Source organism: Euleptes europaea, chromosome 5 (genome assembly GCF_029931775.1).
Source record: "Euleptes europaea isolate rEulEur1 chromosome 5, rEulEur1.hap1, whole genome shotgun sequence".
In the NCBI taxonomy this organism is placed as follows: Eukaryota; Metazoa; Chordata; class Lepidosauria; order Squamata; family Sphaerodactylidae; genus Euleptes; species Euleptes europaea.
The window spans coordinates 19,886,040-19,909,696 of record NC_079316.1 but is presented as its reverse complement, the minus strand read 5'-3'; the positions used below and the strand labels follow the sequence as shown (position 1 = coordinate 19,909,696).

The 23,657-nt window shown below is 47.2% G+C and overlaps 1 protein-coding gene across 1 annotated transcript; it reads left to right on the top strand.

Moving 5' to 3' along the window:
- Positions 1-174: 174 nt before the first annotated feature.
- Positions 175-22,151, top strand: CLDN11 (claudin 11). The gene is made up of 3 exons (XM_056850030.1): positions 175-422; positions 6,974-7,138; positions 21,862-22,151. Exons 1-3 carry the CDS (start codon positions 197-199, stop codon positions 22,092-22,094), a joined length of 624 nt encoding a protein of 207 aa, XP_056706008.1. The 5' UTR covers positions 175-196; the 3' UTR covers positions 22,095-22,151.
- Positions 22,152-23,657: the final 1,506 nt, after the last annotated feature.

Genomic DNA, 23,657 nt, shown 5'->3' with positions numbered 1-23,657 from the left:
GTCAGTACCACCCGGGACACCAGCACATCTGACGCCCGTCCCCTCTGCTGACAGCTCAAAGGCAGCTCTTGCTGTTTCCTCAGCCTCCAGGTTGATTTTTTAAAACCTTTCTGTAGCTGTCCTCACTCAGTCTCCCCCTCCTCCTCTTCGATTTTTGCTCCCCTGCTTTGGGTGGCCTTCCAGTTGAGAGAGAAAGATGGTTGCGACCTGCTTGCACCTGACTGGATTTGTGGCGAGTTTCGTGGGCTGGATTGGCTTGATCGTGGCCACCTCCACCAACGACTGGGTCGTGACGTGTGGCTACACCATCACCACCTGCAGGAAGATGGACGAGCTGGGATCCAAGGGGCTGTGGGCAGACTGCGTCATGGCTACGGGGCTCTATCATTGCAAGCCACTGGTGGACATCCTCATATTACCAGGTATGGAATATTCAAAAACACTCAGGCGCTGCTCTTTGTGACAGGATAGCTTTAAGTCAATGGTGCCATTTCTACTGCTATTCGGGTGGCATGGATCATCAGGGTACACATGGGAATGTTTTGTGGAGTAATAGAGGAAAGACATGATAAGTCTTTGCCCCATAGATCTTAGTACAGGGAGAACAAAAGAGGGGATGGGAGAAGAAGGGAGACAAGGATAGCTGAGTGCATTTATGTTTATTTGGACTTGGGGCTTTCTGTCTGGGGGATAGTAAGGGGTTAATGCTTCATACACACAAAAGTGGAGTTTGAGGTCACGTTTGAAGGAAGAGATCGGTAGCGCTGCGTAAGCTTTTTGGGAAGCATTTTGGGTGCAGAATCTGGCCCACAAATTCTTACCTAAAAGGTGCTGGGTTTCAAATTACATCCTCTGCCTTGCAAGCAATGCTCCTTAATCCCATGAGTTTGGGAGTGGGCGGTGATGGCGGGGGGAGTACACTCTGTACATGCTTAGGTGTGGATACTGTAATTACTTCACTCAGATGGAAATCTGTGAAACGCAGGCTGGGATCACATCTTTTATCCTTCTCCCTTACTGCTAAGGCCTACGTTTCCATTCGATGGCATTACGTTCTGATCCTAGTAATGGGATTCATGGTTAATTAATACATTGAGGTATCATTGAGGTGTTAGTGTGAATGGATAAACAAATGAAGCTTCCTTAAACTGATTCAGAATGCCGGTCCATCTACCATAGTCCTTTCCTGGCTGGCAGTGGCTCTTCAGGATCTGAGACGGAAGAAAGTCGTTCTTAACGTCTGCTGTCTAAGATTCTACTGGAGATGCCAGGGATTGAACCTGGGACCTTCTCTAAAGCCTATGCTGTACCTCTGAGCCACTGCTCCTCTGTGTAGGCTTCCCTAAGCCAATTTGAACCAGAGTCTGATTTGTTGGGCATTGAGAGCTCTGTGATCAGACGAGGTTTATTTTATTCACTTCATTTGTACCCCACCTTCCTCCTCCTCAAAGTAACTTATATCATTCTCCTCTCCTCCATTTTGTCCCCTCAACCACCCTGTGAATCAGGTTAGATTGCGTGGGTACAACTGCACCAAGGAGACCCAGGATTCAAACCCGGGTCTCCCAGATCCTAGCCTGGCACTCCACCCACAACTGGACTTTTTGTATAAGAGACCTGATACTCCATTTGTATGGTATCTAGTTTGTTGCATTGTAGATTTTCTCTAGAAAAGATTTTTGCTGTTAATTCAGATTTTCTAAATAATCTTTATAAACACCCCTACAAGGTAGGCCAGCATTGCTCTCCATATCATAGATGAAAAAATGAGGCAGCGTGATTTGTCTTAATTAATGAGTCTCTGAAAAGTTGTTTTAAAATCGGTGAACAGCAAATGCACAACTCCCCTGTTCAAATCAGGGACATGCCATGGGATGAATGGGGTTAAAAGAACCTCTGTGTTCTTATCTCTATCTCAATCAGTTCTCTCTGAAGTTATTGTTTGACCCTTGGGGGGGATACCGATTATTTCTAGGGCCAAGTTCTCTCAAACACCATTTCTCATTAAATGTACTTATCTGAGTTTAGGGCGACATCTGGGGGCCTGCTGAACATCCCTTTTCTCTCTGATGCAGCTGGGATGTAAGCAAAGGGCCTTTTCTGTGGCAGCACCATGTATGTGGAATGTTCTTCTCAGAGAAATCTGCTTATTCCATCATTCCATCCATCTGGATAAGTGCCAAAGACCTGTTTTTTTAGGAAGGCCTTTGAATTTCCTTAACTGTTGCTGTGGGTAGACGGATTCATTTTTTATACTCTCCCTTCTGTGTATGGTTAACATCTGTTGTGATATGAAATCGATAAGACTACTGTGGATCTAACGGGTTTTTAATTTAAACTCTTGCTTAATTGGTTTGCAGTGCAATCCTAAGAACAGTTTACTGGATGTAAGCCCCTTTGAATATACCTGAGTAGGATTCTGCATAGACCTGCTTACGATTGCTCTCAGAGTTCTGTTAGTTTAGTAATGGGTTTGGAGTTAGTGTGGCCAGTGTATTGGGCTAGCAGACTTCGGTTAAGATACCCATTCTGCTGAGAAGACTTGGCATAACCACACACTCTCAACCACACTTACCTGTTATGAGGATGAAATGAGGATGGGGAACCCGTGTGTTCTACCCTGTGGTCCTTGGAGGGAGACCAGGCTAAAGATGTGCTAGACAGATAGATTGCCACTTTAGGCTTTTTAAAAAACCCTTAAATGTAGGATACATTTTTATAAATATATAAACCTACAAAGCAAATAAGTCTTGACCTGGATGGCCCAGGCTAGCCCTATCTCATAAGATCTCGGAAGCTAAGCAGGGTCAGACCTGGTCAGTACTTGGATGGGAGGACACCAAGGAAGTCCTGGGTTGCTACACGGAAGTAGGCAATGGCAAACCACCTCTGTTTGTCTCTTGCCTTGGAAATAGGGTTGCCAACCTCCGGGTGGCGACTGGAGATCTCCTGCTATTACAACTGATCTCCAGCCAATAGAGATCAGTTCACCTGGAGAAAATGGCCGCTTTGGCAATTAGACTATGGCATTGAAGTCCCTCCCCTCCCCAAACCCCACCCTCCTCAGGCTCCACCCCAAAAACCTCCCACCGGGGTGAAGAGGGACCTGGCAACCCTACTTGGAAACCCTATGAGGGGTCCCCACATGTTGGCTGTGACTTGATGGCACTTTCTCCCACCACCAAAGCAAATAAATGACTACAAAAGAAGAACAGCAACTGCATTAGCATTTGAGGTCAAAATGATAGTGCAGGGAGAAAGGTTCCAGCAGCTTGTCTATCTTGGTCCTCAGAAAATTTATGGCTATGTACCAGGACCCTCCCAGCATACACTACATAAACTTAACCCATGAAGCTGCCTTAGCCAGGCCATTGGTTAGGGTTGCCAACCTCCAGGTAGTAGCTGGAGATCTCCTGCTATTTCAACTGATCTCTAGCTCATAGAGATCAGTTTAGCTGGAGAAAATGACAGCTTTAGCAATTGGACTCTATGGCATTGAAGTCCCTCCCCAAAGCCTGCCTCCTCAGGCTCTGCCCCAAAAAACCTCCCGTCGGTGGCAAAGAGGGACCTGGCAACCCTACCATTAGTCTCTAAGACCGGTTCTCCAGGGCTCCAGTCAAAATCTTTTGCATCCCCTATTGCCGAACCATTTTACCTGGACTTGCCAGGGACTGAAACTGGGGCCTTCTGCACACCAAGCAGATGATCTGCCATGCCCACTAAACCATGACGTCTCATCTAGGAAACATCAGTAATGGAAGTATTGGTGCTAAGGTAGCTTCAGAGGGGTACAAAGGATCAATACTTTTGGGACATTGTTTGCATTTTTTACATACTTTTGGCCCTTTTTGTTTCGATAAGCAGAAAAGTGATCAAGGCCAATTTACTCATTTGGTTTTCATATGCTTTGGGAGGTAAGAGTCCAAAAAACTGTAGAGGGAAGTAGGGTTGCCAGGTACTAGCTTGAGATCTCCTGCTATTACAACTGATCTCCAGCCGATAGGGTTGCCAGCCTCCAGGTATTAGCTGGAGATCTCCTGCTATTATAACTCATCTCCATTCGATAGAGATCAGTTCACCCGGAGAAAATGGCTGCTTTGGCAATTGGACTCCATGACATTGAAGTCCCTCCCCTCCCTAAACCCCGCCCTTCTCAGGCTCCACCTCAAAAACCTCCTGCCGGTTGCGAAGAGGGACCTGGCAACCCTAGGGGAAAAGAAGGATTACCTTTAGCTGCCAGGACTGGATTAAGACAGGCTGAGGCCGTACACCAAGCGCAGTTTAAGAGGCCTCATTGCATTAGTAAAAAACTGGTTATTTAGTAAACATTTTTTGTATTTAGAGAGTTAACCCATACCCGCTCTTGCTGCTTTGTTCCATAACCTCTTCCCCCACACCATTTGTGTCCTCCTGGCTAGGTACAATTCCAGTCTAAAAGCCTAGTTGGGGGTCAAACAGCTGGGAAGGAGAGTTTGTGTGTATAGGGAAGAGGGATATTGAGTGGGGGGGGGGATTAAGGCTACCCTTCCACTGATTCTCTCCTGCAAACGCCCCCTAAGCTGCCCACATAACTATTTGGGAAACGTATGTCTGTCTTATAACCTGTAATTGTGGCCGTTGGTATCTCTGTATCCTGAGCCGAATTGCATGTTTGACTGAGTTTCCAATAATACCTTCCCTCCTTTCCCCAACTATAATTTGAAGTGGTCTGTGTGTGCCGTTCTTTCACTCCTTATTTGTTTTATGCTACGTGAAATTCTCTGAAGAGAATTCTTTTGCCAGCAAACCCTGCTCCTGTTGCTACTTCTTTTACGTCTAGATATCTAGAAGTGATCCAGTGATGGCAAACAAGAGTGGCTTGTATGAAGCCAGCTAGAGAATTTATTAGGGTTGCCAACCTCCAGGTACTAGCTGGAGACCTCGTGCTATTACAACTGATCTCCAGCCGATAAAGATCAGTTCACCTGGAGAAAATGGCCGCTTTGGCAATTGGACTCTATAGCATTGAAGTCCCACCCCTCCCCAAACCCCGCCCTCCTCAGGCTCTGCCCCAAAAACCTCCTACCGGTTGCAAAGAGGGACCTGGCAATCCTAGAATTTATGGAGGAGGAAAGATTTGATCTGGGGATTTCCCAGCTTCACACTCTTAGCAATTACACTATTGTAGTTCTCTTGTACCCTGACCTGGATGGCCCAGGCTAGCGATCTCGGAAGCTAAGCAGGGTCAGTCCTGGTTAATACTTGGATGGGAGACCACCAAGAAAGTCCAGAGGTTGCTACTTAGAGGCAGGCAATGGTAAACCACTTCTGTGTGTCTCTTGCTTTGCAAACCCCATGAGGGGTTGCCATAAGTTAGCTGTGACTTGATGGCACTTACCATCACTGTGTGTGTACCCTCCTTGGGAGCCTGAATTGCACAAGATGGTGATGTGAATTATTTATTATGCAGCACTTTAGAATTATGTTGAAAGAGCCTTGGGGCATGGTCTGATGGCCCATCTTGATGAAATACAACCGTTGTAGGTCTGGTCACTCCCTGGATGGGAGATATCAAAGGAACCCTTTTGAATATTGCCTTGATGGGAAAATGGTAGGATATAGATGTACCAAAATAATTAGAATAGCAACGAATAAATAAATAAAAGATTCTCCAACATGCATGGCATGTGTGAAAGTAAGCGTGGCTTCACACTTGACCATCAATGGCTAGAGTATTAACATTGCATGTAGAAGCCAGCACACAAGATTTTTTACTTACTTACTTACTTCATTTATATCTCCACATTGGGGAGCCAAAGCAGCTTGTATTGTTCTCTTCTCCTCCATTTTATCCTCAGAACAACCCTGTAAGGTAGATTAGGCTGACAGTGTGTGACTGGACCACGGTCACCCAGCAAACTTCCATGGCAGAGTGGGGACTGGAACCGGTGTCTTCTAGATCCTGTGATCCTTCTAGATCAACACTATACCCACTATAGCTCCCTGGCACTAAATGTGACACCAGGGCATGTGGAACCCAGCACAGGTGGCTGCCTTGACATGAATGCAGTGTCCTGTCTGAATGTCAACCAAGGCAGTGCAGTTTATCAGTAAAAGTGTTATGTGTTCCCAGACCCATGGCTCTTCACCAGGGGGCCCTGGCGTCTTGCCCGTGGGGACCATGATGCCCACCAATACCGTTCTTGTTACTTAGGGATGCCAACCTCCAGGTACTAGCTGGAGATCTCCTGCTATTACAACTGATCTCCAGCCGATAAGAGATCAGTTCACCTGGAGAAAATGGGCGCTTTGGCAATTGGACTCTATGGCATTGAAGTCCCTCCCCTCCCCAAACCCCGTCCTCCCTAGGCTCTGCCCCAAAAGCCTCCCACCAGTGGTGAAGAGGGACCTGGCAACCTTACTGGCACTTGCCAAGTGTTCTTAGAAAGTTGGTGGGGCCAGGTGGGCCTTTTGCCCCGCGAGGCTTCTGATTAGCCATTGGAGGGAGTGGCTGTGCAGATTTTTAAAAACATTGCTTTGGCGGCAGCAGCTGCCAGCCCACCACAAGGATCTTCGCAGTGTGACTGAAGGTAAGCTGTGACAGCCATTTTGTGGCTGGCTCCACCTCCTGCAGCGGTAGGGTTCCCAGGTGCCCGCTGGTGGCAGGCAAACCCCCGGCAATTGCCCCCTCTGCCCGCCGACCACTCAAACTAAGAGGTAAAGACCCCTCGCGAGGCGGAACTTCCGGTTCTGACAAATCCCAGGCGCCAGGTCACCATGGGGCTGAGAAATTTCATTGTGGCACCTAGTACTTGTCTTGGTGGCAATAATGAGAAAATATGGTCATTCACAACCCTGTAGGCTGAAATAACTGGCTCCTAAATTTTGGAGGCTGGTTTTTAGAGCCAAAGAGAATTTGTTGAGGCCTGTGCTACACCATCTCCTAGGAGGCACCTGAGATCTGAATTCCTTCTTCTTCCTCCTCTTCTCACAGGGTATGTCCAGGCCTGTCGAGCACTGATGATTGCAGCCACCGTTTTGGGACTCCCTGCTGTGTTTCTGCTGGTTACTGTCCTGCCTTGTATCCGGATGGGCAATGAACCCGGAGTGGCCAAATATCGACGATCCCAGCTGGGCGGAATCCTGCTGATCCTCTTGGGTAAGATATGCCTGATCTTAGCTCACCTTTCTCCCACCCATTTGGCAAAGACTGGGTTTTATTTAAAGGTACGTTATGCCAAAAAATAGGTTACGATTGGGGAAGGGTCCCTTGAACAATTTGCAGTGGTAGAACCCTGCTCCTTAGAATTCTGGTATTACTCAGGATGATAATAACAGGAAAGGAAGACGATCTAAAGGCCACATCATCCAGGGTTGCCAACCTCCAGGCACTAGCTGGAGGTATCCTGCTATTACAAATGATCTCCAGCCGATAGAGATCAGTTCCCCTGGAGAAAATGCCAGCTTTGGTAATTGGACTCTATGGCATTGAAGTCCCTCCCCAAAGCCCGCCCTCCTCAGGCTCCACCACAAAAATCTCCCACTGGGACCTGTCAACTCTAACTTCATCCATTATAATTTCCCAACATGGTGGACATTCCTGTGTAAGGGAAAAAATATACATTGTGTGAAAACTTCTACATATATACAAGACTGATAACCATGTAAGAGAATACATAACTGGTGAGACAGATATAAATTTGAATGAGGATGTATTGTGTGTGTAATAATAGAACGCTTAGCCTTTTATATAGAGCTTACCGGTGCTCTCTATAGATGGGGTTGCCAACCTCCAGGTGGGGCCTGGAGATCTCCTGGAACTACAGTTGATCTCCAGGTGACAGAGATCAGTTGCCCTGGAGCAAATGGCTGCTTTGGAGGGTGGACTCCATAGCATTGTACCATGTTGAAGCCCCTCCCCTCCCCAAACCCCATCTTCCCCAGGCTCCACCCCCAAAATCTCCAGGTATTCCCCAACCTGGAGCTGGCAACCCTCTCTATACGTGACTACAGTAAGCTGTACAATGACTCTGTAGGGTAGGCTAATGCTGCGAGAATAATGATTTGCATAATTTGAGTACAAGGCAGATTGGTAGGGTTGCCAAGTCCCTCTTCGCCACTGGCAGGAGGTTTTTGGGGTAGAGCCTGAGGAGGGTGGGGTTCGGGGAGGGGAGGGACTTCAATGCCCTAGAGTCCAATGGCCAAAGCGGCCATTTTCTCCAGGTGAATTGATCTCTATCGGCTGGAGATCAGTTGTAATAGCAGGAGATCTCCAGCTGGTACCTGGAGGTTGGCAACCCTACATGCACCTGTGTGTGTGATGACGTTACTTCTGGGTCAAGCCAGAAGCGACGTCCCTGTGCCAAGAATGTTGATTGCTCCCTTGATGGAAATCCCCTAATTCCCATCCCTGCCGGTTATCGAGGCCATGCGTGGCAGCCCGATCTGCTAAGAGCCTTGGCGGCCCTTTCCAGCTAAGAGGGCTCGAAGGCTCGGTTTAGAGTAGTCCCCCTGCATTGGGCCAAAAGTGTGAAGACAGAGACGTGTCCCTGCGTGCCCTCGGTGGCTCCACTCTGTGGCGTGCCGCACTTATATCGGTCTGAGCTGCTCTCACATTAGCGCCTTTCTCCTTCTTCCCAGAGAGGTGGAAGACACAGCCAGTATCGCCCCGATAACAATGAGCTTCACAGACGCAGCCGGCACCTGCATATTCTTGAGGCCTCCTCCTCTCGTAACAGCAGGACTTGGTCTCTTGTTTTCACCAGTTTGTTTAGCTGAGGGGGAGGCGGAGGACGGCGGAGCGGAGAGTGGCCTCTTTGTGCCGCCCTGCCCTGCGGTCGGCCTTCTCCCTCGGCAGCCAGCGCTGACATCATGCCTCCTTATAGTGCATGCCATGCACGCTTGCCCCCTTGCTGGAGGCTACCAGAGACGTGTCCGGCCGTAGCGGGGACTTCATGCTGTCTGCAATTCAGAAAATCCAGGCAATAAAGCCACAGGCCTCGAATTCTGATCTGATAAAAATGGTGGACTCTGGTCTGGAGAACTGGGTTTGCTTCCCCACTCCTCCACATGAGCGGCGGAGACTCACCTGGTGAACTGGATTTGTTCCTCCGCTCCTACACTTGAAGCCAGCTGGGTGACCTTGGGCTAGTCACGCTCTCTCAGCCTCACCTACCTCACAGGGTGTCTGTTGTGGGGAGGGGAAGGGAAGGAGATTGTAGAGAAAGTCGGCATATAAAAACCAACTCTTCTTCAAAAACAAAAACACACAAAAAAAATTATTCACAGTGGGTAGCCGTGTTAGTCTGTTTGCAGTAGTCAAAAAGAGCAAGAGTCCAGATCAGATCTGAAGAAGTGAGCTGTGGCTCATGAAAGCTCATACCCTACCAGAAAATATTTTTGTTAGTCTTTAAGGCGCTACTGGACTCTTGCCCTTTTTGACTACTAAAAAAAATTATGTTATTGCCGTCACGGGTTGCATCCCACATGGTGAGGATTCTCTGTTTCCCAGTCAGTACTGCAATGAATTGAGAGACATTTGCATGTACTTTTTTAAAAAGTCCCTCGAAAGCCCTCCAGTGGTGCGGTGGGGGGAAGGGTGGTCATGAGGGGATGACAGACCCCACCCCCAAATCTCCAGGGATTTTCTCAATCAGGAGCCCTACTGACAAGCTTTTCCTTCCTGTTCTCCGCCCAGCTTGTATGAATTTCCCCCTCCATTGTATTTCAGAGCTGATTAGCATTAAAACAGCACAAGTATTTTTGCTAACCATGGTGAGCAAACCTGGCAACCCCGCAGATGAAAAAGGCAGGGAGGACAATTTTGTCTTCTTTCCCCCTTCACACTGCAGCCCCCTGCCCAACCCACATGGCTATTAGCCCCCAAGAACCCCAGGAATCAATTTTCCCAAGGCTGGATGGGACTGCTAGGTGGAAGGCATTGCCTTATGCTGATGGATGGCTGGATTCAACCCGTGAGGGCTGGCTGGATTCAACCCATTATTATCATTATTCACTGCTGATGTGGATGGAGCTCTAAAGAGACTGTCCCAAAGAGCTTATGATCTAAAATTTAACAGAGGGGAGGGAAGGGAGAAGGAGGCAGGAATAAGCAGGGGAAGAATATTGTAGTGTAGCTTGGCAGTTTATGCCTGCAGATTAGCCAGGCAGATTATTCCCCAGAGATGACAATCGCCAGTTTGTGCAAACAAAAGAAGTGTTGTGAATCATTCAGAAATAGCAGGGCAAGTCTCTCTGCAGCTGTTAGTTATTGTTGTGCTTCCCCTCCCTGCTTCTCTCTCTTCACACAACACATAGTTAAATTGTGGAACTCCCTGCCCCAGGATGTGGTAATGGCTCCCAATTTGGAAGGCTTTCAGAGGGGAGTGGACATGTTCATGGAGGAGAGGGCTATTCATGGCTACTAGTTAAAATGGCTACTAGTCATGATGCATACCTATTCTATCCAGGCTCAGAGGAGCGTGCCTATTATATTAGGTGCTTTGGAACACAGACAGGATGGTGCTGCTGCAGTCGTCTTGTTTGTGGGCTTCCTAGAGGCACCTGGTTGGCCACTGTGTGAACAGACTGCTGGGACTGATGGACTTTGGTCTGATCCAGCATGGCCTTTCTTGTGATCTTATGTTCAAAGCCCAGCTCCACATTCTATCGACAGGTGTATATACAAACTTTCTGATACCCTCTGCATTTGTTCCCACAGCACATCTTTAGATTTAACTCTAATGGAGAAGATATGTATGTGTGTGTGCATGCGCACATAAAGGCTTCACAGAACAGGTGGGGTTGTAGAAGGGATGTGAAGAAAATGAGAACGGTGGCATCACACAGGTATTTGGGGAGGTAGTATCAGGCATATGGGGAGAAAGAGCAGGATTATTTGAAGGAGCAAGAGACCATTGGGTGTCAGAGGACCACGATGCTGCAGGAGTGAAGGTCATGGCCAAGTAGAGATAGATTTTATGTTTGGAGACATTCGTTTATATTTAATAGTGTTAAGGAACTGGTAGTCTGAGGACTTGCCCTGAGATCACATAATCTTAATTAGTTCTAGAGCAAAACTTAGGGCCAAAATACATATTATGTCTGGCACGAATCACAGATGTCTGACCCAGCTCTGAGCAATATGTTCATGGGGAGGGGGGAGAGACTAACTTTTAAAAACCTCTCAGTCACCTCACATAGCTCTAAATGGAAGAAGAAGAAGAGTTGGTTTTTATATGCCAACTTTCTCTACCACTTAAGAAAGAATCAAACCGGCTTACAATCACCTGCCCTTCCCCTCCCCACAACAGACTCCATGTGAGGTAGGTGTAAGGTTGCCAACCTCCAGGGGTGGCAGAAGATCTCCTGCTATTACAACTGATCTCCAGCCGATAGAGATCACCTGGAGAAAATGACCCCTTTGGCAATTGGACTCTATGACATTGAAGTCCTTCCCCTCTCCAAATCCCACCCTCCTTAGGCTCCGCCTGAAAAACCTCCCGCCAGCGGTGAAGAGGGACCTGGCAACCCTAGGTAGGTGGGGCTAAGAGAGTGTGACTAACCCAAGGTCATCTAGCTGGCTTCATGTGTAGGAGTGGGGAAACAAATTCTGTTCACCAGATTTTGTTTCCCCACTCCTACACATGAAGGAGTGGAGGAGTGGAGAATCAAATCTCCACTCCTCATGTGGTGGAGTGGAGAATCAAATCCGGTTCTCCAGATCAGACTCCACCGCTCCAAACCATCACTCTTAACCACTACACCATGCTGGCTCCCAAGAGCTCAAGGAAGAGACAAACAGCCCCCCATAGCTGTTTCTGCTGGTGAAAATGCCCTGGGAGGGAAGCCTGAAGCCCCCTCTTTGTCCCTCGCAACATTTAGACCCATGCAGAGCAACAGAGAGGTTTTTAAAGGTTAGCCCAGGGGTGGGGAACCTTTTTTCTACCAAGGGCCATTTGGATATTTATAACATCATTCGTGGGCCATACAAAATTATCTACTTAAAAATTAGCCAACCAATACGTTTCTCTATGGCCTGGGTGGGAAAGGGTTAACACAGTTTCTTGGGCGGTCCTAGCAGCTCCATAGCTAACGACTCTTCTGCAAGGGGGGAAAAAAGGTTCCTTTTCTTGACAAAACAAACTCACATCTGCCTTGAATAGAGGCTATTCCTGTCAGCGGGAGGGGCGGATCACTATTCTTAGATCCTTCTGAGCTAGAGATCTGCCAGGACCCACGAAGGGCCAGACCAAATGATTTTGCGGGCCTTAAACGGCCCCTGGGCCTAACGTTCCCCACCCCTGGGTTAGTCCCTGAAATGCATGAACTTGTGACTGTGAGTTGGGTCAGGCATAACAAGAATATTGGCCCTTAAATATTGCTGTACATGTGCAGGATGTTTTTGTTAATCTTCATTTTAAAGTTGTTTTTAGCCATTCCTCCTTCTGATGGTCTTCTGGACCCAGAAATATTGCAAGTACTATATCAGGAGATGATATAGAGTGGAGGGAAATGGGGAAAAGGGATTTGGACACAGTGTTGGAACTGGATTTGGGAGGAGACAGCTGTTTAAGGGATGTGTATCGCATGTTCAGAACAAAGAGGGATGTATGATTGTGATAGCAGAGTGCTGGATAGACCAAAGGATGCAGCAGTCAGGGATGATTAGAACATGAACCAGAATTTTCCCCAGGGTGGGCTGAGAGGAAGGGTTGTGTTTATGGAAAAATTGTAAAGGGTGAAACAACATTTGCTGGCGGTGTGCTGAAAAGAGACAGCAAAAGAGAGAAAGCAGTCAGAAAGAAAACAAGGCCCTCATGGCTGTTCTACAGGGTGGATGGTGACATTAGAGAGGAGGGGAGGGAAAGAGGGAGGAATGTTTGGGAGGACAAATTAGGAGGCTGAAGTTGGTTCCCAGTTAGTTCCCTATTCCCAGTTCCTTATTCACATCTCCTAGTTCCTGAATGGTCCAATCCTTATTTTGGGGTGCAGAGCTTTTAAATTGTTCTCAATATCATTCAGGAACTAGGAAATGTGAATAAGGAACTGGTTATAGGGAACAAACTGGGAACTGGGAACCAACTTTAGCCTCCTACAGAAATTCCAGTTGTGTGTGGACAAGCCAAGCACAATCGTGAATGACTGCTATGGTCCAACAACTGGGGAAGACCTAGGGTTGCCAGGTGCCCGCTGGTGGCGGGTAAACCCCCAGCAATTGACCCCTCTGCCCACCGAGCACCTGAGAGTCGGCGGGCAAACGTGCACACATGTGTGCATACCGCACATGTAACTTCCGGTTTAGAACCAGAAGTTCCGCCTCGCGAGGGGTTTTATACCTCTTAGTTTGAGTGGTAAAGGTCCGCTTTACCACTCAAACTAAGAGGTATAAGGCCCCTCGCAAGGTGGCACTTCTGGTTCTAAACCGGAAGTTACGTGCACATGCGCGCACACTTACACACAAAAGCCTCACGCCGGAGCAGAAGAGGGACCTGGCAACCCTAGTAAGACCCAGCAATATGTAGACGCAGTCTTAAATATACTGAGTTTGAGATGGTTACGAGAGATTATAGAAACTACGTTCTCCCTTCAGTGTGGGCCTTGCCCTCAGTCTTTTGATCCGGGGGCGGGGAGGGACTCTGCTCTGTGTCCCATTCTATGCAGAATGGAGCCTTTCCCCCATGTGGAAATCCACGTTGAGGAATGCTCTCTGTGGCAAAGTGCACCAGGCTCCTTAGCAAAGTGTATCTACTGATTTTTCATCTATAGATGATTTTTCCCCCAGTGGGTTGATGTGCTCTTTTATAAATGGCTGCAATTTTAAAAAGAACACATGCTACGGGGTTTTTACTTGGTTGTTTTATTACATTTGTTTTGGACAAGATAGTTGTGAGTTTATTGTATATTTTTACTTCTGTTGTAAGCCACTTCAAACTGCTGTTTGCAGCAGACAATCCAGCGTGTAAATCTTTAAATACATAAATAAATCCCCTAGCCATGGTAAAGCGCTCAGGGACAACATTCCATCTGCTGCAGGCCATAGTAAAGCCAACGTGGAATTTACAACACCTCTTGAAAACTTGCCAGGAAAATATTGAGTTCAGATCTTCCAGCTGATTTGATGAGCGCTTAAAATACGTTTCTGAGGACAATAATACAGGTGCCCTTCCTTCCAGCCCTTCAATTGCCCCTCCTTGATCTTTAACCCTTTCTGCTCATCACAGTCTCATCAAATCCAAAAGCAAAGTGGAGCTTTTCATACCTTGATTAAGGCTGGAATCAGTTGATATTCCCCCAGGGAACTGAAGGCAGTTTGAAACAGGCATACCGTCGGAAACAGGCCTCTTTCAAATCCCTTTCAACAATCCTCTTGACAACTGTTGCAGATAGGGTTGCCAGCTCTGGGTTGGGAAATACCTGGAGATTTTTTTTTTTGGGAGGGGGAGCCTGAGGAGGGTGGGGTTTGTAGAGGGGAGGGACTTCAATGCCATAGAGTCCAATTGCCAAAGCGGCCATTTTCTCCATGTGAATGAATCTCTATCAGCTGGAGATCAGTTGTAATAGCAGGAGATCTCCAGACACCACTTGACGGTCGGCAACCCTAGTTGCCGACCCTTAAGCAGAGGTATCTTGGATCCCAGTCAACTTAGGGTTGCTTCTTCGTATGTGTTCAAAAACTCAAAACTGCTCGTTTTCACACACACCTATCCCCCCTTTAACTGGGAGAAGGGTTGTGTGTGTGTGTGTGTAAAGTGCCGTCAAGTCGCAGCCGACTTATGGTGACCGCTTTTGGGGGTTTTCAAGGCAAGAGACTACAGAGGTCGTTTGCCAGTGCCTTCCTCTGCACAACAACCCTGGTATTCCTTGGTGGTCTCCCATCCAAATACTAACCAGGGCTGACCCTGCTTAGCTTCTGAGATCTGACGAGATCAGGCTAGCCTGGGCCATCCAGGTCAGGGCGGAGAAGGGTTACCTCCCCCAAATCTGAGTGTGCTTCAACAGAGCCCCTGGACAACCATCTCCTAAGAGTGAGAACGCTTTGAGAAAAGTTCCGAACCATTAACCTAACAAAGGAATAGCCTGCCAGCACCCAGCAGTACTCAACTTCAAATTGTTATACCTGGGGCTCATGTTTTCAAACTCCTAAATATCCGTTTTCTGCAGGCGATGCTTTGAAGGAAATCCTTGATGCATTCTGCCTCAAACATTCAGAACTGCTTAATCTCTCTCCTCTCTCCCCCCCTTTTAATCCAAGGACATTTACAGAGGCTATTATCAGAATGGATGGAAACAGCAACACTCCTCCATTCTCTTCAACTGACTGCACAGGCAATGGGAAATCTCCCACTGAGTATGCAACACATTCTTTGTAAAAGGGAAGGGGGCCATTCTTGCCAGTGAAGAACTCTGGGTAAACACTGGAGCTCCCACCAACTGAGTTTCTGTAGAAAAACAGATGTTTAAGAAAACATCTCATTTTTTAACACGTTTTAAAATAGCTTCATGGTCTGTCTTTGTTTTTTGTTTTGTTTTTTTAAAAAAACTTGGTAAAATCTTGAGAAGTTCATTTATAATAATGTAATCTTCTAGCCCTCAAGGTTAAAATATGAAAACCTAATAGTGCTCAGTGACCAAGAGGAGTGGCTTTTTAGTGTGTGTGTGTGTGTGAAAGAGGCACCATCTTTTAAGAAATGTTCAGCTTTACTGCTGAGGCAATAAAATCTAACACATACTAATGGCCTTCATGGAATGTGATCTACAAATCATTTTAGCTATGGTCCAGTGATGGCGAACCTTTTAGAGACAGAGTGCCCAAACTGCAACCCAAAACCCACTTATTTATCGCCAAGTGCCAATACAGCAATTTAACCTGAATGCTGAGGTTTTAGTTTAGAAAAAAACAACTCATACATTCACATATTTTGCGTTGAAAGAAAAACACAATAACAGAGCTTTCAATGATACAAACAACTTTTTATTGAAAGGTAAAAGTTTGCATTTGGCATGCATCTCTCCAGGACTCGTCCTCTGCTCAGCCTCTGGACATTATTGTACATAAGTAAACAATTATACTGTGCCTGAACCTCCTCAAGAAGTGCTTGAAACTGTGGACAATTCAGAGCACGCGCCATGATGTAATTCACTATTTTTGTGACATATTTGAGGACATTGTCAATTTTTTTGAACAATTAATGTGATTTTTGCTGTTGTGTGCATGCTGATAATTTGTCTACCCTTGGCTCATACTTTGTAAGTTTGAGAGCAACACACACAGCACTCAGGTCATCTGTTAGCCTGTTTCTGGTGTCAGATTTGATATACCGTATTTTTCACTCCATAAGACGCACTTTTTTCCTCCTCAAAAGTGAGGGGAAATGTCTGTGCGTCTTATGGAGCGAATGTGTGTGAATCCAGCCCCTGGGGAGAAGGGCAAAGCTGCGAGAGGCCCTGGGAGCCACGGCCAACCCCCGGCCGTGGCAGCCCAGCGCAGAGCCGGCGCGCCCCGGGAGCCGGCTAGGAAGCCGCCAGCCAGCTGGGGGCGGGAGGCCCCTCCTAGCAGCCGCCCAGAGCAGCGGGAGCCCGGCGTGGAGCCCACGCGCCCCGGGAGCCGGCTTTAAAGCCGCCAGCCAGCTGGGGAGCGGGAGGTCCCTCCCAGCCGCCCAGCGCAGTGGCAGCGGGGCGCGGAGCTGGGCCGCCCCAGGAGCTGGCTGGGACGTCACCAGCCAGCTGGGGGGCGGGAGGCCCCTCCCAGCCGCCCAGCGCAGCCTCAGGACTGGGAAGCCCTGGGAGGAGGATAAATTCCTCCGCACTGCCATCCCAGGCAGCGCAGAGCACTTTCAAGATCCCCGCCTGCCTTTTCCCGCCTTTAAAGACCCCCACCGCCCCCCTTCCCAGGAGTCCCGGGAAGAGGGGCGGTGGGTCTTTAAACTGCTCTGCGCTGCCTGCCCAGGTGCTCTGTGCTGCCTGGGATGGCAGCGCGGAGGAGTTTAAAGACCCCCCCGCTGGGCTTCCAGGGAGTCCCTGGAACCCCTGCGGGGGGCGTCTTTAAACTTCTCTGTGCTGGCTGGGATGGCAGGGCGGAGGAGTTTAAAGACCCTCTGCCGAGCTTCCAGGAAGTTCCTAGAAGCCGGGCGGGGGGGAGGGCTTGAAAGTGCTCTGTGCTGCCTGGGATGGCAGCACGGAGGAGTTTAAAGACCCTCCCACCGGGCTTCCAGGGAGTCCCTAGAAGCCGGGGGGGGGTCTTGAAAGTGCTCTGCGCTGCCTTGGATGGCAGCGCGGAGGAGTTTAAAGACCCCCCGCCGGGCTTCCAGGGAGTCCCTAGAAGCCGGGCTGGGGGTCTTGAAAGTGCTCTGCGCTGCCTGGGATGGCAGCGCAGAGGGGTTTAAAGACACCCCCCCCCCCCGACTGGCTTCCAGGGGCAGTACACCATTTGATTCAGAATATATTTTTTCTTGTTTTCCTCCTCTAAAAACTAGGTCTTATGGTCAGGTGCGTCTTATGGAGCGAAAAATATGGTAATTCAAAGCTGAAAACAGCTGCTCACAAGCATAAGATGATCCAAACAAAGTAAGGCAAGCAATCCCAAGTGCTTTCATTGACTTAAAATTATTTGGCAGAGAATTCCACACTTTAAGGATTTCATTTTCAGAACTAACTGTGCTGTCCTTTGGCATCCCTTCTATCTTCTCAAGTGTTTCACGCAGGTCATAGAATTTATTTTTCCATATAGAGCTTTCTTGAAATTCTATTAGCTCCATTTCCAGATTTTCTAAATATAACCAGTGTAGGCAGGAAAGATCAAGTTCTTCAAATTTGGCTTTATCTGGAGAAGTAAGAAAACACAGGGTTGTCTCCATCTTACGGAACTGTAAAAATCTGTTACTAAAATTCACCTTTGCAGCTGCTACAATGCTAGAAAATTCCTTGTAGATTTCCTGATGGCTTGTAGGATTGTCTGCAAATGTTGTAGAATTTTCTAAATGCTTTTTTAGACGGGCGGGGCCCCAGACAAACTGAAGATGGGCGGGGCCCCGACAGACAGCTCAGCTGCCCCGCAGCTCAGCTGAAAGGGGGGGCGTGGCAAGGTGCTTGGCCACAGCCTCCCCCGTCCAAACTGAAGATAGGCAGGGCCCCCGACAAACAACTTAGCTGCCCTGCAGCTCAGCTGAGAGGGGGGGCCTGGCAAGGTGCTCGGCCACAGCCTCCCCCGTCCAAACTGAAGATGGGCGGGACCCGAGAGAGAGGGAGGGGCTTGCCCTGGGTGCAAGGAGAGGGAGGGCGCCAGCGCAGGCTTGGGGAGCATGGGCTTGGGGAGAAGGAGCACCGCCCTCAGCGGCCTCACCACGGCAACACGGTACAGCCCTAGGGAGACGTGATGGGCTCGGCGTGCCGGCTGCAGCATGTGTGCCATAGGTTCGCCAACACTGCTATAGTTCAAGGATACCTGGTTCCTTTCGTTTCAATGAGACAGCAGGGGAAAGGTCTGATTCAGTATAAGACAGCTTCATGTGTTGAGACAGTAGGGGAAAGTCATGGTAAACGATAAGGGAACCGGGTGAAGCCTGTGCTCCTGATGCTGTGAAACTACCAGATAAGCTATACAGGCACCGAATGTTGACGTGCCACGTCTTAACATGGAACTAGGATAAAAGTTGATGCCCCAGTACAATCGGGGCTCAGTCTTTGTGCTTGTTAATGCGGGCTGAGCCGCAGCTGCAATAAAACTTTTTTCTCGATTAATGGTCTCGGGTCTCTCTCCTTCTTGAACCCCCGTTTTCCCGCAACATCAATCAATACGACCCCAAAGTATAAACGCTTCAAGTTAATTGTGGGCAACTGTTGTTTTCCCTTTAGAACACAACACAGTATAATTTTAGTACAAAATTTATCTTCCCTTGAATGCCGTCTAAAGATACCTAATCTCTTCCTGTCGTCATTTCAACGGCACAAGTGCACTTTGAGACAGTTTGCAGAATTCCCTTGTCATGTGCAGGAAGCCGAAAATTTGAGAAAGCGGCTGGTTCAAGGCCAACCTGCAGTCTCCACAGCTGAACTGAGACATGGATTCTGTTTCTCTAAAACTATGCGTGCTGCTAGAAGCAAGGCTGACTAAAACAAATCATGATCTCACCATACATCTTTTCAGTGTCGAGAGGTGAACAGGGAGAATGGATAGATTCAAATCCAGTAGCACCTTAGAGACCAACAAGATTTTTTTTGGGGGGGGGACTTTCGAGAGTCAGAGTTCCCTAAAGTGCTACTGGGCTCGAATTTAGCTGATCTACTGCAGACCAACCCAACTACCCTCTGAAACTCTCTTCAAGGGAGACCGGAGAGACAGCTTGAAATCCCTGCACAAGCCACTTCACATGTGATTTTTGTAGGCTTGCCAACCTCCAGGTAGTAGTTGGAGATCTCCTGCTATTACAACTGATCTCCAGCCTATAGAGATCACTTCACCTGGAGAAAATGACTGCTTTGGCAATTGGACTCTATAGCAATGAAGTCCCTCCCTTCCCCAAACCCCGCCCTCCTCAGGCTCCACCCCAAAAACCTCCCGCCGGTGGCGAAGAGGGGCCTGGCAACCCTATGTTTTTGCTACAAGGGTGTACGCTTCTATCAAGGATAACAAGGCAGTAGCAATCTATGGGGCAGAATTCTAGAAGGAAGTGGGGGGCAAACAATGATAATTGTGGGAGGTTGTTTGTGCAACAAAAGAACTTTTACGGGAACAACCAGATTGCTTCCTCAACTGACACATCTCTGTTTCAAAACATCACAAATTCATGGGCTTTTTGCTTCTAAGAAATGGATCAAGATTTTGGAGTGAGGCCAAATCTTCCCTGCAGGTTTTGTGGAACTAAACTCACAACTGGGCCAACGTCAACTACTTTTAAAATTCTGTTGATTTTTTTCACTGGGAGAGCTAAGCGCCTGCTTAAAATCTCTCTTTAAATCTGGACTAGAAATGCTTAATTTTGACTGCGTTGTGCCCTGTGGGTTTAAGAGACCCCTAGGATTAAACTCTCTGAACCTATTGCTTCTATATGCTCCTCTCCAACACAGATATAATTTCCATTATAGAAGCTGCAGCCATAGAAAGTAGCATTCTCTCTCTGGCTAGAGGCTGTGTCGTGTGTTTGTTGCTTTAAACCAAACCGTTTCTCTCTGTTTTCTTTCCCCTCATGTTTTCCTTCCTCTTGTAACCTCAGTGCTTTGGACACTGCCTTAAGGCATCTTACAATAGCAACAACAACCGAATCCAGGACAGCTGCCCCACTGCAGGAAATAAAATACTGGCTAATCTGATGCTTCTCAGTTCTGGAAACCAATTTTTAAAAAGCATAGTTTTAGCCAAACTCTTTTCGAGCTTTGTCTTGTAAGAGTCTCGTTGCCTTCCATGTGAACAAACATGAAGCTGCCTTATATTGAACCAGACCATTGGTCCATCAAGGTCTGCAGCTCTCTCAGGGTCCACTGAGCCACAGCCGACTTCCCTTGTCCTTCAACAGGAATAAAGTCATTCTGCTCTTTGTTGGCCCTGGAAGATGTTACCAAGAGAGATGCTTCCTATTTTCTCAAGGACTGTGCCACATTTAAATACTGAACAGAGTTGTTGCTGCCACCATCTCTTAAAAGGGTACCATAAAGCTAGAAAAGGTATGAGGGGAAAAAAAGACAACATAAGTGATCAAATGATCTTTCCTTTATAGAAAGGCTGAAATGTTCAGGACTTTTTAGTTCAGAAAAAAGATGACTCAGTGGAGGGTTTAATCACATATTACAAACTCCTTGTGTTGCCCATATGTCCACCCTCACCCTGTTGAACAGCTGGTCTATGGGAGTTCTCCACACAGAACTAAATTCCCAGGGGTGTGGGGACCTGATCCCTGCTCAGAATTGGACCCATGCAGGCCTGGGAATTAAGTTTCAGGCACTGAACTCCCACTTCACGTCTGGCTGATAGTACCTTGGAGGGCAGGTAGGCAACATGAGGATGTGTGACTAGGCCCTCAGGCATCCACATTGATTTATAAAATTATGGCCAGTATGGGAAGAGTGCAAATGAAGTGAATTGGTAAGCAGGTCGAGGACTAGAGAAGGAAATACTTCTTCAGATGGCTAAAAAGTAATGTATGAAATTCACTACAACATCACTGAATGCCATTCTGCTAAGCCATGCATAGTTGAACACATGAAGCTGCCTTCTACTGAATCAGACCCTTGGTTCATCCAAGTCAGTATTGTCTACTCAGACCGGCAGTGGCTCTCCAGGGTCTCAGGCAGAGGTCTTTCACATCCCCTGCTTGCCTAGTCCCTTTAATGGGCCGGGGATCAAACCTGGGACCTTCTGCATATCAAGCAGATGCTCTACCACTGAGCCACAACCCCTCACCAGAAGGTCTTGTAATGGTTATATAACTACCCCTACCAGAGTTACAGTCTCCCATCTAGGAGTAGACCAGACCTATACTGGCTAAACCTCAACAAGGTTGTGGTATTACTGTCTTCCATCCATACTATGAGACCTTCTATGTGAAGTCTGCTCAGAAAGGTCTTTTCCCTAAACATGTATATTGTTACTAAAAACCAGTTGACTTGCTGAGCTGGTTTAAATGCCTCCAGTGTGTCTGATAAACCATGTGGGTGCCATAGGTTCCTCAATGGCTATTAGCCATGATGATTAATTTGAATTTCCTTCTTCAGAGTTTGTGACTGTATACCAAAATTGGGGAGGGAGACAAAAACTGGGCATTAGCCTTCTGGGGACATCAGGTTGGCCATTGTACAGAAAAGGATGCTGGACCAGATGAATCAGTAGCCTGCTTGCATGTTCTTATGATCCTAAGTAGAATGGTGACCTTTTAAACATTGTTTCCCCAGCACTGTGTGGTATCGTGGCTACGATTTGGTTCCCCGTGAGTGCTCACCGTGAAACGATGATTATGAGCTTCGGATACTCCCTCTACACGGGCTGGATCGGTTCTGCTCTTTGCCTCTTTGGTGGGTGCATCATTGTCTGCTGCTCGGGTGACGCTCAGTCGTTTGGCGAAAACCGTTTCTACTATGCCTCAGGATCCAGCTCTCCCACCCATGCTAAAAGTGCCCATGTATAAAACGCTCTGGAGACTTTGTACCTTCATCGAATGCTTTAAAACGGGTCGATGGGTCTTCTGTGCATGATGAATTTGCTTGCATCTTCGTGCACGACGTGAGCGTATTTCCTGGACGAAGAGTTGTCCAACTAGCCCAAATATCTGATATTGTAAAAGTATGAAACCCACTTGAGTTCCTTAATAGACCAGATCATTCCCGGATTTTGTCCAATTGTCTACACTCGTATGTTCATAATTACTATTGAAAAGCATTAACTGGTCTGGTCTTTCTCTATCCTTTTTCGTTTTCTTTTCTCTCTCTGTCTTTCAGAAAGTGAGCTAACAAGTACAGGTTGTTTTGAATTGTCTGCGTGATCAGTAATTTTTCCCAACAGAAGTTACCATCTCTTCTTTCCCCTTGCACCTTTTCAAGGCCATTGCAGGGACAAAGTTATGATGAAAGAGGGAGGAAGATGCTGTATTGTTCCATCTGCACAAATGTTTCCCTTTTTATGAGATTAGGGGGTTTCTCTTGGCTTTCTCTGTACGCTCTTAAAAGGAATTTGATCACTTTCGTAACAGTGTTTTTTTGGTCTAAACGCATCAGTATGAAGGAGGCACAGCCAAACGTTTCTAATTACAAGGTAAATAACAGAACATTTGTACATAGTCTTAAATACAGGTGATGGGGCTAATCCCCAGATCTCCCCTCCCCCCTTTTTTGTACAGTTTTGTTGCTAAAATGTACTTCCCGCCTTTTTAAAACTTTTTTTCCAATTAATTTGTATTCTGACCTGCACTTTTGAAGTGGATCTTATCTAAAATGTATACTATAATCTATCAGATGCCAGTTCAGTAAAATCCAATGAATACTGATGATGCCTTTGTTCTTTAAGCGAAGTACTGTACAATATCCAAAAATAAATGTTGACATTACTAGTCTATTTCCTTCTCATTGTGCCAACAGATGTCTTTCCTTCCCAGTTAGTTTTTTTTTCTTCCTTGCTAAGTTGTTCTACTGCTTCTGAATGAGGTGGGGGAATTTTTGTTTTGTTTTGTTATTAGGAAATCGGGAATCAATTCTGCCGTGCAAATAAGAACATTATGGAAGTGGAAACCTTGTGTCATTTTTGTTTTGTTTTAAATTCTAATGAATTTCTGACTATTATGATACAGACTAGCTGGTCACAGACAAGGTTAAATATTGGTCAGAGGACACTGAACGTGTTGGTCCTGAGTTGACTTTGGAGCCAAGCAGACTTCAAACAAAGTTTTATCACTTGCTGTAAGCTGCTGTGTTAATTTCATATTGTTTTTCCCCCTTCATTTTCTCTCTCTGACACAATGTTCGCAATGTGGACTGCCATTCCACAGCTCCTTGGCAGAACATTTGTGCACATTACATCACAGGCCCCTGGTACAGTTCCTCGTTGTATCCCCCCAAGAGAAACAATAAGCACTGGCATTGTGAGATGTGGGCGCCACCGAGGAATGTGTAACACACAGATGTGTGGCTTTGTGATTGTGGAGTGTGTTGTTTTTGTGCATGCCGCGTTCTGCTGAATGGATCCCATTCAAAGGGCT

Excerpts from the sequence above, each read along its gene's own strand:
- CLDN11 (XM_056850030.1), top strand. The coding sequence starts at position 197 with ATGGTTGCGACCTGCTTGCACCTGACTGGATTTGTGGCGAGTTTCGTG. Across the intron at positions 423-6,973 it reads GGACATCCTCATATTACCAG|GGTATGTCCAGGCCTGTCGA; the intron begins GTATGGAATATT and ends CTCTTCTCACAG. Across the intron at positions 7,139-21,861 it reads AATCCTGCTGATCCTCTTGG|CACTGTGTGGTATCGTGGCT; the intron begins GTAAGATATGCC and ends TTGTTTCCCCAG.